At 43.3% G+C, this 15519-nt stretch overlaps 3 protein-coding genes across 3 annotated transcripts; 2 read left to right on the top strand and 1 right to left on the bottom strand.

Moving 5' to 3' along the window:
• Positions 1–497: 497 nt before the first annotated feature.
• Positions 498–2382, top strand: plekhb1 (pleckstrin homology domain containing B1). Its single transcript, XM_077505542.1, has 6 exons — positions 498–688; positions 773–925; positions 1016–1118; positions 1438–1477; positions 1577–1667; positions 2082–2382. The coding sequence occupies exons 1-6, from the start codon at positions 652–654 to the stop codon at positions 2213–2215; spliced, it is 558 nt and encodes a 185-aa protein (XP_077361668.1). The 5' UTR covers positions 498–651; the 3' UTR covers positions 2216–2382.
• Positions 2379–7638, bottom strand: sc5d (sterol-C5-desaturase). The gene is made up of 5 exons (XM_077505541.1): positions 7527–7638; positions 6432–6649; positions 5412–5544; positions 5236–5336; positions 2379–4346 (listed from the first exon to the last, which is right to left on the bottom strand). The coding sequence occupies exons 2-5, from the start codon at positions 6639–6641 to the stop codon at positions 3906–3908; spliced, it is 885 nt and encodes a 294-aa protein (XP_077361667.1). The 5' UTR covers positions 6642–6649; positions 7527–7638; the 3' UTR covers positions 2379–3905.
• A 670-nt stretch (positions 7639–8308) lies between these two features.
• On the top strand, positions 8309–13837 carry LOC144006811 (uncharacterized). Its single transcript, XM_077505852.1, has 2 exons — positions 8309–9119; positions 11549–13837. The coding sequence occupies exons 1-2, from the start codon at positions 8442–8444 to the stop codon at positions 13835–13837; spliced, it is 2967 nt and encodes a 988-aa protein (XP_077361978.1). The 5' UTR covers positions 8309–8441.
• The last annotated feature ends 1682 nt before the right edge of the window (positions 13838–15519 follow it).

The raw sequence follows: 15519 nt of genomic DNA, 5'->3' as shown, positions 1-15519 counted from the left end.
GGGGTTCAAATAGAGTTTTGTATAATGTGAGGAGCGTCGGCTTTGGAAGAGTTTGGTAAAGAGGCCCACATAGTTGGAGAGTTTTTTTGTTTGTTTGTTTTTTTTTTTTTTACAAGAAAATCAATATGATTTTAAAAAATGTAGTGATTCATCCAAATGCATTCCCAGGAATTTGGTGGAGCGTACTTGTAAAATTGTCTGTCCATTGACTTCAATATGTATGCCTTGTGTTATTACAAGGAAGCCTTGCATACATACAGTAGCCTACTTGGAAGACTCATGTAACTGAAATGGGCTAATCCGTGTGTGGTTATGTCACAGTTCATTGACTGTATTTTCTGACAACAATACACAATAAAAACATTAATATAGCAGTTGTCTTAAACAAAATATTTCATCCAAATTTGTGTGTGCGTCCAGAGAGGAAATTAGTCCAGGAGAAATCGGAAGAAAAGAGGGGGTGGGTTGCCTGAGCAAGCGCTCGCCTAATCCAGAATTATCCTGTGACTCAGTCGTGACAGGAGAAAGAATAATCTGTCAGACGCAAAATAAACAAGCACAGGAACACCGTCTGTCGCATTCTAAGTGACCAAGAAGAAAACGCATTGTTCTTCTTCCTTTACCTGTATTTTTGGACCACAGGGGACAAACATGGCGCTCATGAGGTCAGGCTGGCTTTGGAGACAGAGTGAGTACATCGGGTGCTGATGATAACACGGCAAGTGTTATTCATTATCGGAATGATGGACCGTGTTTCCCGCTCGCCCGGTAGCGTCCGTGCTGAAGCGCTGGAAGTTGAACTGGTGTGACCTCTGGGTGGACGGCACCCTTTGCTTCTACAAGAGTGACAGCCGGCGAGAGTTAGAGTACCGTGTCAACCTCAAGCTCACGTGCATAGACGTGCGCTGCGGCCTAGAATGTCGAGGTACAGCATTTTTTTTCTCGTTTAGTCGCCCTTAATGGCATGCATGCATGCATGGTGATGAAAACGTTTCTGCGGGGTTTGCTCGTATAGGGGTGACGCCTCCCGAGACTAACCCCCAGCAGAACGTCATCGTCGTGCAGTTCAAGGACAGCTCGACGATGAACTTGTGCGCCAACAGCGAGGACGAGTCCATGTAGGTGTCGTTCCAGTTAACGGCTTTTTAACCTCTGTTGCTACCCAAAACAGCAGCACCTATGGAATAATAAATAAGCAGTCTTTCAAATAGAGAGGAAAAACAAGCATTAATGGTAATTCTGCGCAAACGCCGACACAAAAGACTTAACTGCTCATTTGAAATCTGTTTGCTACACAAAACAGCAGCACCTACGGAGCAATAAATAAGCAGCCTTTTAGATAGAGGGAAAACAAGCATTAATTGTAATTCTGTTCAAATACAGACACAAAAGACTTAACTGCTCATTTGAAATCTCTTGCCAATCCCTTTCTTTCAGTGCGTGGAAACTGACCATGCTGGAGGCCAGGAGGAACCCGGTAAGATCCACATTCTAAGGTTCTTTTATTTTTGGGAGTGTCTAAAAAGTCAATTGTGAGATTGCGTTTTTTGTTTTTGTTTTGTTTTTTATTCCGCAGGTGTTCACATATGATCCCTACGATGATTCCTATCAGGCCATACCCCTCAACCACTACCACACCATCTACGTGACGCCTGGAGCAGGACCAGGTACAGTTGAAAAATTTGACAGTCAGAACTTATAAATTGAGAGTTTTTGGTGATGGATCCAAACAATTTATGATTTGGAATTTCATGGAAGCACGTATTTGGCAACGGGTCTGTCAAGGAAGTATGTTGAACTGCTACGTTGACTGCGACAATTATTTTTATTTTTTTCCCCGCACTTCAAGGTTTGCACTGCAAAAGATAGACCAATGTTTTTTTTTTTCCAGGGCTGAGCCCAATGCCGATTATTAGGTAGTCAAGGAGGCCGACAGACAATATTTGGAGCCGATATTCATTTTCATTTTCATTCGATTTCATTTTGTGAGGAATAAGCGGTCAAGAAAATGGATGGATGTGTGTATGTCTCCAAGTTTTGCCCATGAACGTGATTATCATCGCCATCTGTTTCCTCCTCAGGTAGCCACCAGGTGATTGTTCAGAGGGACCCGTTTGACGGGGTGTTTGACCACCTCGCCATGGGATTACTGGCGGGCATGGCGGCGGGAGCAGCCATGAGGTCTTTCCTCTGGGCACCCATGTTCTTCTGCTGAGAACACGCACCTTCAACTTAACATATGAGATAATAAGACGCTTCTTTTGTAAAGTCACTTTGCTGCTCTTTTGTTGTTATCACAAATATTAGCTGCTGCTGCTGTGTGACTGTTTTTTTTCTGGCTTGTGTTTAATGTAAAAAAAAACATGAATCACATGGGCTAAAGTGCTGGTGTGATTTATTAGTAATGATGTCGAAAACATCTGTTAAGCAGTCACCCTTCAAAAGTCTTAGCCCCCCCCTTAGACTTCTTTTGGCAGTCTTATAGAACTCAGAAGACCGCAGACCTCCACCAAGGCTGAAGTACTGAAAAAAAATTGTGGATTGGTTTGTTTGTTTTAATAGAAGTTCCATTCAATCAGTGGCACCATCTGGAAAGTTCGAAATTTCATTGAATGACGTGAAATTCAGTAGACAATAGAATACACAAAGTGTTATGCAATTTGTGCTTATGCAGTTAATTATGTAGCGTAAATTTGACTATATTTAGAGTGGGACCAAATAGACTCAATTTTAGAGTAATATTTACGCTTGGAAGAGAGTAAAATAAAAATATAAAAGTCACTCAAGGGTTGAGGAACAAACTCCAGACCTTCAGTTTGGGAGACTGCCACACTATCACCACAGCTATGCCACTCCTACTGTTTGCTTATACCCAAGAGGAGACCAAAAAGAGTTATGAAGAGATTAACGATATCCAAACATCACAATACGATATTATCACAATATAAAGGTCACGATACGATAATTATCATATTGTGGGGAAGTTGTCGATATATAAAAAAAGTTCACAATATTGTAAAAAAATAAAATAAATCATACTAAAAAAAAGCACAATATTGTGCTTTTGTACATTATAGCAATGCACATAAACCTAAAAACACTTAATATCGAGGCACTTACTTGCTAATGCAAGCACATGTTGAGTTCCTCCTCATATTGACTCGCTTCGCAAGCATATTACGTTCCCCTTCCTCTGACCATTAGCATGGTTTTCAAACACAGAAGGGCCAAAACATGCCATATAAAATTAAACTGCACTAAAAAAAATGCCACCAAAGGGTGCTAGAACTGCACAAATGGAAATCAAGTTAACTTTTTTAACAGATGTGCTACTTTTAATATCGTGACATGACGACGATATCTCGTTATCACGCTATTGCCGTTATTGTCACATCCCTAATACTAACCCAGATTAGGATCTGCGTGGGTCAGGGAGAGGTAGATCAGCTGTCTCCCAAACTGAAGGTTGTGAGCTTGTTCCTCAACCCCTTGAGTTTTTTTTCTTTTTTTCCAATTCTTTATTTTGTTCTCTTCCAAGTGTAAATTTCACACACAAGTGGGACCAAATAGACTCAGTTTAGAGTAATATTTACTCCACAGAATTTACTGTGTATCTGTAACTCTCTTAGGAAAAGGTCATTGTGTTGGGCTAATATTTGCACACTACATCTTCAAAACCTAGAATGAGGATTAACGTTGAGGTCTGCTCAATTGTGTGTCCTACGCGAGTCTTTTCAAACGCTGAAAAGCCAGAGAAGGCCTTCAACAAGCGAAAATCCACTTCAAAACGGCAACAATTGGCGCTCAGAAACTCCTTATTTAGCAAGCACAAGAAGCCGAATCATTGTATGGATTCCAGAGGATTACGGATTGTCTTTAGTGATTGTGCTGCGAAAAAGCAATTGTTACTCCTCTTTGCGCATGACGCCGCTCTGTCCATTCTCTTCGCCGCCATCAAACTTGCCCTCCGCGCGAAGTTTGCGGATCTGCTCGCGTGGACCCTTGCCCATCAGGGCGGACGGGTGTCGGTAGGAGCCGCCCAGGCGGTCCCAGAGCGTGAAGTATTGGCCGTAGTTGTAGTCGAAGAACAGGTGGTGGTCGGTGTGATGCGCCGAGCCGTTGATGACGCCCGTCATGGCGCTGGGAACGCGGTAGTCACCGTCGTGGATGGAGATGGTCCAGATGTTGACAAAGACGTACAGCGCCAGGTAGAGCACCTTGTGGAGCGGGAAGAGGAACGGGTAGATGTGGTAGGGGAGCCCTTGCATAAAGCCGTCCACCGGGTGGAAGGCGTGGCTGGCGAATGGCGTCGGGATCTTCCACACGTGATGCGGCTTGTGGAAGAGCTGTGGTCAACACACCAGAACAGTTTTGGGAAGGTTCCATGCAAGGTGAATGGGTAAAACCAAAGTTCTGTGACAAACGTAATAATATTCCGAGAAAAAAAACTCGCAAATTTTCCACTTTATAAAGTGACAAATTTTCCACTCCGGTTATAAAGTTCTTCCAGTTATAAAGTGGCAAATTTGCCACTTTATAAAGTGGAAAATTTGCAAGAAAAAAAAACTCAGAAAAGTACAAGAAATACACGTAGCGTAGCTATAGTCTAACGTGAGGATTCGTTGGTGGCTAATGGGACTGTTTATAAAATGAAAAGGCAGGATGGACGGATTTATTCTTTATTTAAACTTTAACTCATCAACAGCTAGCGTGACAACACGTCCTGATCAGCTGACTAACACCAACCAATCTGAAGCTAGCATACTCAAATATCCGAGTAGTACACTTATATACCGTTATTTTCCCCATGCGACCCACTTGATAATATATTTTCCTCTATGCGGCCCCTGAGCTAACATGATTTTGACACCCCTGCTCTAAAAGAATATACATATTTATATGTGGCCCTAATATCCATCGTGGATAACTGATTCAAACGTCAATACGATTATTAGCATTAATTCAGCATTTAGTTAATTCAACATAAACATTTGATGAAATGTCCTTGATTGGTCAACTTTTGATTATGGCAGCTTGTCTAACGGCAGTCTTGATGAAATACATATATTATGCCTCCGTTATTTCAGAATGGAGCAAATCTACAAGTCTACATTCACAAGAAATATTTTCATGCTAATCCCCTTGATTTGCCATATTTCCCAACATCAAACGTGGCACATTTATTAATATGTATAAAATAAAATATACAGCAGCAACGGCCGTGATGTCACTCACCTTATAAATAAGCTTATGATGTAGGAAGCGATGAATCCAATAAATGCACATGTCGGTGAAAAGCAGGAACGAGATCATACTCAGGAAGAGCCCAGTCCAGCCTGCAAGTGCGCAAGATCTGTCAACGGCGATGAACATCGAAGAGATTTGAAGCCAGGAACGAAATACGATCATACCTAACGGAGAGTCGTGGACATTGTCGTACACTTTGCTGTATCCTCGAACTTCGGCGAAGAACAAGGCGACGGTGGGAATGCTGATCCACGGCAGAGAGGTCAGTGCGTATTTGATCTCCCTGAGCACCTGATTCTGTGAGGAGGAAATTGTTAGTTTTAACCTTAATGTGAAACGTCCACGCAGTGAAGTGTCAGAAATGGAGGTCCTTAGTTCTGTCCATAAAAGTCCGTCAGTTGACACGAGCAACTATGAAGGGTAAAAAAGATGAACCTGATGGTTTCACCCCAGATTCCAAGGTCAATGTTTGTACCTTTTTGAGAGTAGGGAAGGTTTAGATATGCCCTCAAGCTGTAAAAGTCGAACATCAAGAGTATGTCCCAGTGACAAACCATTATACTGCGAAAGGTGCAGTCTAGTATTACCTCAGGCTAATATTTTACTCTAAGGTTGTACAAAAAAAGTCAACAAGACACAAACAAGACGTTTTGGGGGGTACCACCTCAGTAATAAACTGTTCCCCCAAAAGTTAATTAATTAAAAAGTTAAAAACTATCTGTACAATCCTGTGCTCCAAATAGGTACAGGTTTCTTCCCAAGTTGTAAAAATCAACGGTACACAAACAGAATATTTTAACATAAGCTACGGACTCTTGGTTGTACCTTATCCAGGTCCAAGAAATGGTATACTCCGAACCTTCAGGGTTAACATTCCAGTTCCATGCCAGCTACAATTGCTCAACCTTGTCCTGGTCCAACACGATATAGATTTTGATTTGTTCCCAAGTATCAGTGGTACAATTAGCAAATTATTGACATTACTACTCTAGTCACAAGCCATTACACTACAAAAGGCACAATTTTATGGACTCGCTGGTAACATTGGACCTTGACGAGGGTCAAAAAGTAGAGCAATGGTACAAATGGGTCAAGCTAAACAAGCACCCAAGATCAAATAAAATAAAATAAAATAAAATAAAATAAAATAAAATAAAGCAAGCAAGAAATTATCATGGAAGTACCTCTAAGAAGTGCGGATGTTTCATGAGGTCATGGTCAAAGATGAAGTAGTAGCTGAGGGCCCCCAGGCCCAGGTAGAGGACCGCCGCGCCGAGGTTGGTCACCACCAGCAGGCTTAAGATCTGCCGCAAGGCGCCCTCCTCTGCCCATGACGCCGGGTACACGTACGGCGTGAAGATGTAGTAGTCGGCCACGTTCAGCACGAGATCCATGGCTGAACCTGCATGTACAAATATGTTTAGGAACAGTGTGGCAGTGCGTCTATCGGTGCAGTATCGGTACTTTAGTCTTTATTTCTTTGATTACTTGAAAACAGACCTCTACTCCATACTTTGTCAAAATTGGCTCGCTGCTTTTTTTTTTCAACCAGTGATTACATGATGTGAAAAACTTAGCCACGACAGGGTAGTCAGCTCTGTTTGTTGGATTGACTGAGTATGTGTGTGTGTGTTAGGGACAACAGTGAAATAGACAAAGGCAAACTAGAGAGCATTAATAAGTAAAAACATACAGGTAAGATGTACTTGTAAAGTTATTTTCTTTTCAGTGCGAGTGTGATGCAAGTTCATAAAAGAGGGAAACTATTTCGTATGCAGGTTTTTTTTCCTATGGTGACAAGTTATCAAAAAACGGTATTGACAGAAAATAAATCAAAAACTTGTACCTAATCATATTTCAGTCTAGCTTTTTTTTTTTTTTTACACAAATTTACTGAACAGAAATTGAATCACAATTTCTAATTTTACGTATTTTTTCTTCTCTTTTCTTACACAACTTTTTACTTTTATTTTATAACTATGATCCGCCTTATCTACACCTGAGAAAGCAAGACAATAACATACTATATTTATTATTCAAAAGAAATGGCAGTCATTTGCTATTATTACGTTATCAAACCAAATTTACTAATTTCATATACTAAACACGAGACATTTGTATCGAAATAACATGATTATTTTCATATTTTGAGTATTTGTCATGACCCAAAACGGTAACACTCTTCCTCTCGGTTCACATACGCAAGCCCAAAAACAATACAATTATAATATTTTAGTAACACAAAACTTGAGTTATTTAATGAACATAATACACTGTACCTGGTGTTGGTTGCTCGACTCAGGACAGGAACAACATTGAAAGGTACAAGCGGCGTGCTATAGCCAGACAATAACCAATCAGTGAGGCGTGCTGTTTGACGTCACCATCACAGTTATCCAATGAACACTCAGACTTCGGTCACATCAGCTCTTTCGCCTTTCGCCATTGGCCAATTGGACGATCTGCTCATGGCACAAGACTTCCGCGTGCCAGATTCGGCTCAAACAAAAAATATATATATATATTGCCAAAAAGTCACCTTAAACGCTCCGTTTGTAAAAGGGGCCATACAGGTACAAGATATCGATGTTAATTTAAAAATATAAAAAATAAATATATATATAAAAAGCGGAGCATCGTCCACAAACAAAGCAATTTAAACGCGACTTCGTTTACAAACCAAACACACCACACGGTGGAACATAAATTCATACATGGTTGCAAGGGTTTCCGTCTTCTATTCAATTCGGCGTCATTTAACGTCTCTTTCCTTGTGTGTATAAATGGCATTTGCTCAACAACTCTCAATGGCCTTAAGAAAAGAAGAAATCATAAATGTAAATAAGTGTCCACAAGATGTCGCCATTGCTACAGGTAGAATTATATAGCTCAAAATGTCAGAACAAATGCGGCATTCCAGCGGCCAGGAGGTCAAGTCATTAACCTGATTGTCATCACGATGACGTCATGACAAAGTTTATTAGCCATATGACTGTGATGTAGAGCAATATCCCTTTCCTGGGTGTCATCATGGCCAAATATGACTGTGGGCTAGAGTCATTTTGCTCTGCCGATATCATATTGGAGTCACACGACTATGTACTAGAGAACACAACTGCCAGGATCTTAACCAGCGCTTGAATAAAGTGGGGACTATAAGCTTGTCAGCGCCAATGTGGCACTGAACCAAGCAAATGGAGAGGAAAATGGATTCCACGGACAATTACTCTCTCAAGCAAAATGTGCAACTCCTACATTATCAGACGGAGAAGTTTAGACAGCTGTGGATGAAGGGGAGTGAGTGTTTCGAAGAGCTCAAGCATTACTACAACCAGCTCAATGAAGAGTGGCAAACCCAGTGGGTGAGTATGGAGGAGAACATAGCATCCTACCTGAGGCATCTGGAGTTGGACTACATCAAATTGCTAGAGGAATATGCCAAACTGTACAATGCGCGGGAGGCCAACGAGAGGGTTTTACTCAAAACCAACACTGATTTACACAAGTTTAATTTAGAGCTTAAGCAATACCACGTGCAACTCAACGATGTGTGGCAAACCCGCTGGCTTAAACGGGAGAAAAGCATAGCCTCCCAAGTGAGATATCTGGAGGCAGACTACCGAATACTGGCCATGGAAAAAGCCGAGCTGTCTCACCGGTTGAAGGCCAACGAAAAGATGTTTTTGAAAACTAAGGCCGAACTGTACAAAACCAGCCTAGAGCTGGAGAGATTAAGAGCTTCCAAAGACTCACTCTCATTGGAAATGATGGAAAAGGAGATGAGCTGGACACTAGAGAAACATAAACTGCTCAAGGAACGACAAGTGTTTCTTGACCACGTCAAGCAGTTTGAGCACTTGATCCTGCGAGTGGTACGTACACATTAGCATTTTTATTTAATGTACTCAAAAGTACCAGGATATTATGCCCAGCATGTCTCATTCCCATCACCCCCAACCCCCACCCCCCCACACACTTTTATTTACAGCAGGTCAAAATGTCTGAGCTGGTTTAAGTTTGACAGCTCTGTGGTTTGTCAATAGACCCTTCCAGCTGACGTCACTGCTTAGCTCCCGCGGCGCCTCGCAGAGGGCAAACATCCCACAACAAATGAATGTAGAGAGCTTGATTTTCAGCAAGCGTTTTCGTTAAAAGGTGTGAAATACTGTATGTCGAGTGTCACAAAAAAACGTAGTAGGACACCACATTACTGCGACTCATTGAAACCAGTTGTTTGAAGCTGCTAGCTACAAAATAAAGTTGCGTCATAGTTTCACGCTAGCCACCGTGCTAGTCTTTTACTCCTCACTGTCTTTCGCGGGATTTTGAATCACTGTTGGCAGCTGAAAGAATGATCTCATCTCTCTTTGAGCCATTAGAGCATCCGTTGGCCGCGCACAAGTTCACCCTAGCATTGGTCGCTGATTTATCAACTGTTTGACCTATTTTCTAGCTCACACTGATTGTTTTCTAATTCACTCGCATTGACGCCCTGCCCCCCACCACACTTCAACGTGACGTCACACTGGAAGGATCTATAGTATGCAATAGCTGTTGGAAATACAAATGGGTCGAGTCTATCAGATTTATATGTCGCTGTGACACAGATACGCTACTCAAAGGCAACACAACAACAGTGCAGCTGCGTTGTACTTAAAGCTAATACACTCTTCCCGTTGACGTCACAGCTTAGCTCCCGCAGCGCCTCCCGGGGTGGCAAACATCCCATAACAAATGAATGTAGAGAGCTTGATTTATCGGCGAGCGTTTTCAAAGGTGGGAAATATGTCAAGTGTCACAAAAAAAACTTCCCGAGTAGGACACTACGTTACTGCGAATCATTGAAACCAGTCGTTTAAAGCCGCTAGATAAAAAAAAAATAAAAAAAATAAATAAAAAATTTAGTTTTGTTGGAGTTTGTGGGGGGGGGGGCAAAGTGGAAGTGGAAGCCCATGGTATGTTGTTTTTGGTTGAAACAGTATGTCGATCACTACTTTCATGGTGTAAATTGTCATTCATTAAATCGTTTGTGACTGTTTGTGTCGTCTTGCTGTATATCGAAGTCTTCGAGCTATCTTAGCTTGCTAGCTGCTAACAAACAGACCGCACGCCGTTTACTACACATTCCTCAGCAGAAATAAAGCCCGAGTTAGTGTTAATTGTGATAATCGTGTTAAATTAACTTTTTGTTCAAAATGACTTTAATACTTATGCAAACAAAATTATGATTGTTTCACTAAAGATAATATGGCTCATTCATCATGTCTGCCTCGATTTTACAATCAGAGATTAATGTTATGACCAGCTGTACCTGAAAAAGAGAAAAACTACCTGATATAAAATGATCTGAGCATATCCTTGTACTTTTTCTGGGTGCAAAGCAGTTGCGTCGTAGTTTTGCTCGCAGTCGCGCTAGCCATCGTGCTCGTCTTTCACTCCTTATTGTCTTCCGTCTGGTTTAGAATCGCTGACAGCAATGATCTCATCTCTGTTTGAGCTATTAGAGCATCCGTCGACCGCGCACACGTTCACCGTAGCATTGGTAGCTGATTTATCAACTGTTTGACCTATTTTCTAGCTCACACTGATTGTTTTCGAATTCATCCATCCTGAAAAGAGTAGAAGAACAGCTTCAATCTTTGAAATTCCTGAGCATTTCACAATCAGAATTTTGCCATATTTCAGGGAAGATGACTTCGTAAACATGCAGGTTCCCTACTTCTCATGAGTACTCGTAAGAGTAAGATTTAACTACATCACATCAGCTCACTAACAACACTAGCATGAACAGTCAATGTGACAGTTGCAGCTATCCAGTCAGATTTAGGGCGTATGTCAACTTTTGTGATTAATTTTGCAACAACATATCAGTAGGTTAAGACTAACCCTGTCTCGGACACTATGAACACAGCTCTTATTCAATATTTGTGGGTGAACAATTTGCTTAAAAATGACAAGAGTGATATCACTGCAAACCGCTGGCTCATAACCTGGGCTCAATGAGTCAGTCTCAGGGGTCTCACCCAACAAATGATTCCTGATGATAATCAGGGGTCGTATAGTCATATACGCTTACCCCATTTAATTTTAATTCCCTCATAAAGTTGTTTTTTTTTAATTGAGTTTTACAGGCTATAGGTCAGATGGTGGAAAAAGTTTTGAAATTACACATCTTGGTCTAATTTTTTTTTTAACTTCATCTTTTTTTTTTTGTGCGTTAACTTTTTATATCCACTTTGTGTTTGAGATACTTTGTCAAGCACAATAGGAAACTGCCCACCTCTCTACTATCTTTTTTCAGGAAATTGCCGTCATCGCGATGGAGGAATGGACAAAGCTGAAACCGGGGGACATCAGAGCCAACAACGAGAACAAAGAGTGTATCAGGCAGCAGGAGGAAGTGAGACAAGGAGGCAACGACCAGCTCGAAGAGAGAGACAACAGCAAGTGCGAGGCCGGTTATGAAGAGGACAGGCACGGGGCAAATGAAGAGGAGCAAGAGGTGAACGATGAAGGAGGTGGGGAAGTCGCCATGCGCAAGGAGAGAGCGGAAGAGAGCAGCGAGGAAGATGACAGCAATGACAATGCGGATATTCAGGAAGAGCACGACTTCGAAGCCGGCGATGGATTGTGGGAAGAGTGGGACATCGATGTGTGGGAAGACTGCGGCGAGGAGGAGAGGGAGGATTACCAAGAGGAGGAGGAAGAGCAAGAGGATGAGGGAGAGGAAGTGGAAGATGGTGACCAGGAAGAAGACGAGGATGACCAAGAAGAAGGGGAAGAGAAAGACCAAGAGGACAGAGGAGAGAAGGGGGAAGATGGTGATCAGGAAGAAGATGAGGGGGAAGAGGAAGACCAAGAGGACAGAGGAGAGAAGGGGGAAGATGGTGAACAGGAGGAAGGAGACGAGGGTGACAAAGATGAAAACGGGGCAGAGGAGGACGGTTCAAGTGAGGGTGAAGTGCAAAACGGTGACCAAGAGGAAAAGAAAGAAGATACTCAAGACAATAACGACGACAAACCGGATGAAGAGAAGGGAGAGGAAGAGGATGCCAAGGAGGGGGTGAAAGAAAAGGAAAGCCAGGGTGAGGAGTGTAACAAGGAGGGCGAAGACAGTGCCAAAGTAGAAGATGGGAACGAGGGTGACAAGACGGAGGGAGAGGAAAGTATCGGTGAGGGGCAGGAGAGGGAAGAAAGCCCTAAGGAAGACGGGGAAGCAAGTGATACGAAGGAGGCGGCGGGTGAAGAGAGTGCTAAGGTGGAAGAGGGTGAGAAAGAGGAAGAGCATGTTAGTGACAGTGGACAAGAGAGTGTCGCAAAGGAGGAGGGTAGTGAAAAGAGTGCCGAGGCCGAGGAGGGCAGTGCGCCAGAGGAGAAAGAAAGCGACGCGAAGACAGACATGGAGGAAGACAGGAAAGAGGCTGAGGAGGGAGAGAAAGAGAGTGCAAAGGAAGAAGGGGAGAATGTCCCGGAGGAAACGAGAGAAGGGGAGGAAGAGTCCATCAAGGCAGACGAGGGGACTGTCGCAGAGATCAAAGAGAGTGATGAGAGGACAGAAGCGGAGGAAAGTGTCACTAGTGACGCCAAAGAGAGAGAAGTAGGTGAGGAAGAGAGTGTCAAGGTAGGTGAGGAGGGTCGCACAGAGGGGGAAGAGATCGGAGCAAAGGAGGGGGGTGAGGAAGAGAGTGTTTCCGGTGATGCTGAAGAAAGTGGGGAAGGTGCTAAGGAAGCGGAGGCAGGGAGTGTTGTAGGGGAGAGTGAAAAGGAGGTGGCGGAAGACGGAAGTTGCAAGGAGGAAGAGGGGCAGGAAAGTCCCAAAGAGGAGGGTTTTGTTGAGGGAGAAGAGAGTGTTAAGGTGGAAGAGAGTGACCAAAAGGAGGACCAAGAGGAGGAGGGGGGGAGTGTTGATGACGACGTGAAAGAAGGGGGAAAGAGTGAGCAAAAGGAGGAGATGAAAGAAGAGCGTGCCAAAGAGGAGGGCGGGAGTGTTGATGATGACATGAAAGAAGGGGGAGAGAGTGAGCAAAAGGAGGAGGTGGAAGAAGAGAGTGCCAAAGAAGATGGGGGGCAAGAAAGTGACAAGGAGGCGAAGGAAGAAAGTGCCAAGACGGAAGCGGCTGCTGATACTGAGGGAAAAGGGAGTGACACGAGGGAGGAAGGGGAGAAGGAGAGTGCCATAGGAGTCGAGGAAGAAAGAGTGACTGAGCACTTAAGGAGTGATACGGCGGAGGAAGTTAAACAGGACACAGCCACGACGGAGGAGGCGAGGGACGGTGTGAAGGAGGAGAGGAGCGAGAGCAAGGAGGCCGAGGACAGAAAGGAGCAAGGGTGGCTCGCCACAGACGAGATAGTGAAAGAGTGCGAGAGGCGAGAGAGCTACTTTGAAAGAATGATCAGCCGCCTCACCCAGAAAGACAGGGAGGAGAGGCGAGACCGGGTGAGACGGGAGGTGGAGCGGATAGAGCAGGAAAACAGGGAGCGGGAATTGAGGGAAGAGGAGAGGCGAGAGGAGAGGAGGAGGAGGAAAGAGAGGAAGGAAGAGGAGGCCAGAGAGAGGGAAGAGAGAAAATCGAGGGAATGCCAACAATAGGAGAGGAATGACAAGGAAACGAGGTTGGGTGGTGCCAACTAGAAAAAAAGCAAGCATAATAAAAACAGGGTATCTCAGAGAGTCTTACTGTATACGTCTACCAACATACAGGAAAAACTTTTCTCTACTTTACACTCCGATGAGATAGATGTTGCTGTCCCACGCCCACATTTGACAAAAGTTGGAGTCTTCCTTTGGTGATCTGTAATCACTTTCCAGTCTGCGCGGAGAACAACAAATCTAATTTGACTATGAGGTAATGAACCCGTGAAGCCATTATCTTAACTAACCAATTTCGAAGACAGGTTGTGCACTGATGGAAATTCTATGAAACATAGCTGGCTGATTTCTCCCATCTGGACAGTTTGCGTTCAACTCTTGGTGTTGCCAGTGGTCACTATTCCAAGAAGCGCCAAACATTTGAGCAATAATGATCCAAGGCAACAAACAGTCTTAGACTTTCGGCTAATAAAGCCAGAACGCAGAAGAATGCACCTATCCACCTATCCTACCCTCGGTGTCTGAGTCCAGTTGCCTTTGGATTTCGATGACCATGGCATGCATCACTGTGGATCTAGAGTTTGCTGGGCTTGGTCCTCTGGGTATTTGGGCGAAATCACCAATTCCACCAAAAACCAGATCAAGGTATCTTAATTCCCCTCGACCTCCCTCGTTTTCCATCCATTCACTGCCAACTGTTTGTCACCTGGTACTGCTCCTTCCTGGTGTCACTCGTGCCTGACCAACAGAGAACAGTTATCATCATCATGGCGCCAATTAACCAAGGCATACCACCCGGTTCTGAACTTAGACCCCTCCCCTTCACAATTTAGATGATACCGCTTTGCTAGAGTATGCCAGCATTGATGACTCTTCACTCGTATTTTGAGTGGTACATCACCCCTTTTTCAAGTCCTTAAAACCCGAAAAAACATTTCCAGATTTTGCCGCAGAGAACACTGGAGAGGCTCAAGTATGTCCCAAACTTTTTCCGACAAATCCCTTTAAACAAACCTCCATTTCTATGCCGCTGTGATGACGCACCCTTCCTAAAATCCACAATGCTTCTTTCTGAACATCAAAAAATTGTTACTTTTTTTTTTTTCTTTGTATTTTGTTATGGAAATCACTGAATGCTACCTCGTTACGCCCAAAACAACTCAAACAAGCAAAAAATCCTTGGTTGATCATTGAGACATGTTCGACAACCCGTTGTGGTGAAGCGCACAATTATAAGCAGTGGAAGCTAACAGATGAGTCCAACGTTAGCCGAAATTAGCAATTTGAGGCTAACCCCGATACGCCGCTAGCCTTAATAGATTCATATAAGCCGCAAGAAACAAGGGCAGTTCCACAAAGTGAAGTTTAATCGCCGGATTATTAAGTCCGGTAATGCGCAGGCAACAACTGTGTGTGAACGACAACTTTATTCACCATAGAGTCGTTACTGTCATAATACTTGTTGGGATATGCCAAACGGCAATGGCTCGTTGAAAACGTAGCTAATGGAGAGTGATATTTTTAATCTTTTTTGGTTTTTATTTCTGTCCTTGAAAATATGTTTTACCATAAAAATGGCCAGCCGCACCATAAAGTTTGGGGGACAGCTGCCTTTATTTAAAAAAGAAAAAAAAAATGTTTGTGTATGTGTGCAATGTGTATTGTTGGAAAGTCACTGCTAA

Source organism: Festucalex cinctus, chromosome 18 (genome assembly GCF_051991245.1).
Source record: "Festucalex cinctus isolate MCC-2025b chromosome 18, RoL_Fcin_1.0, whole genome shotgun sequence".
Taxonomy (NCBI): domain Eukaryota; kingdom Metazoa; phylum Chordata; class Actinopteri; order Syngnathiformes; family Syngnathidae; genus Festucalex; species Festucalex cinctus.
This window is presented reverse-complemented; position numbering and strand designations above follow the sequence as displayed.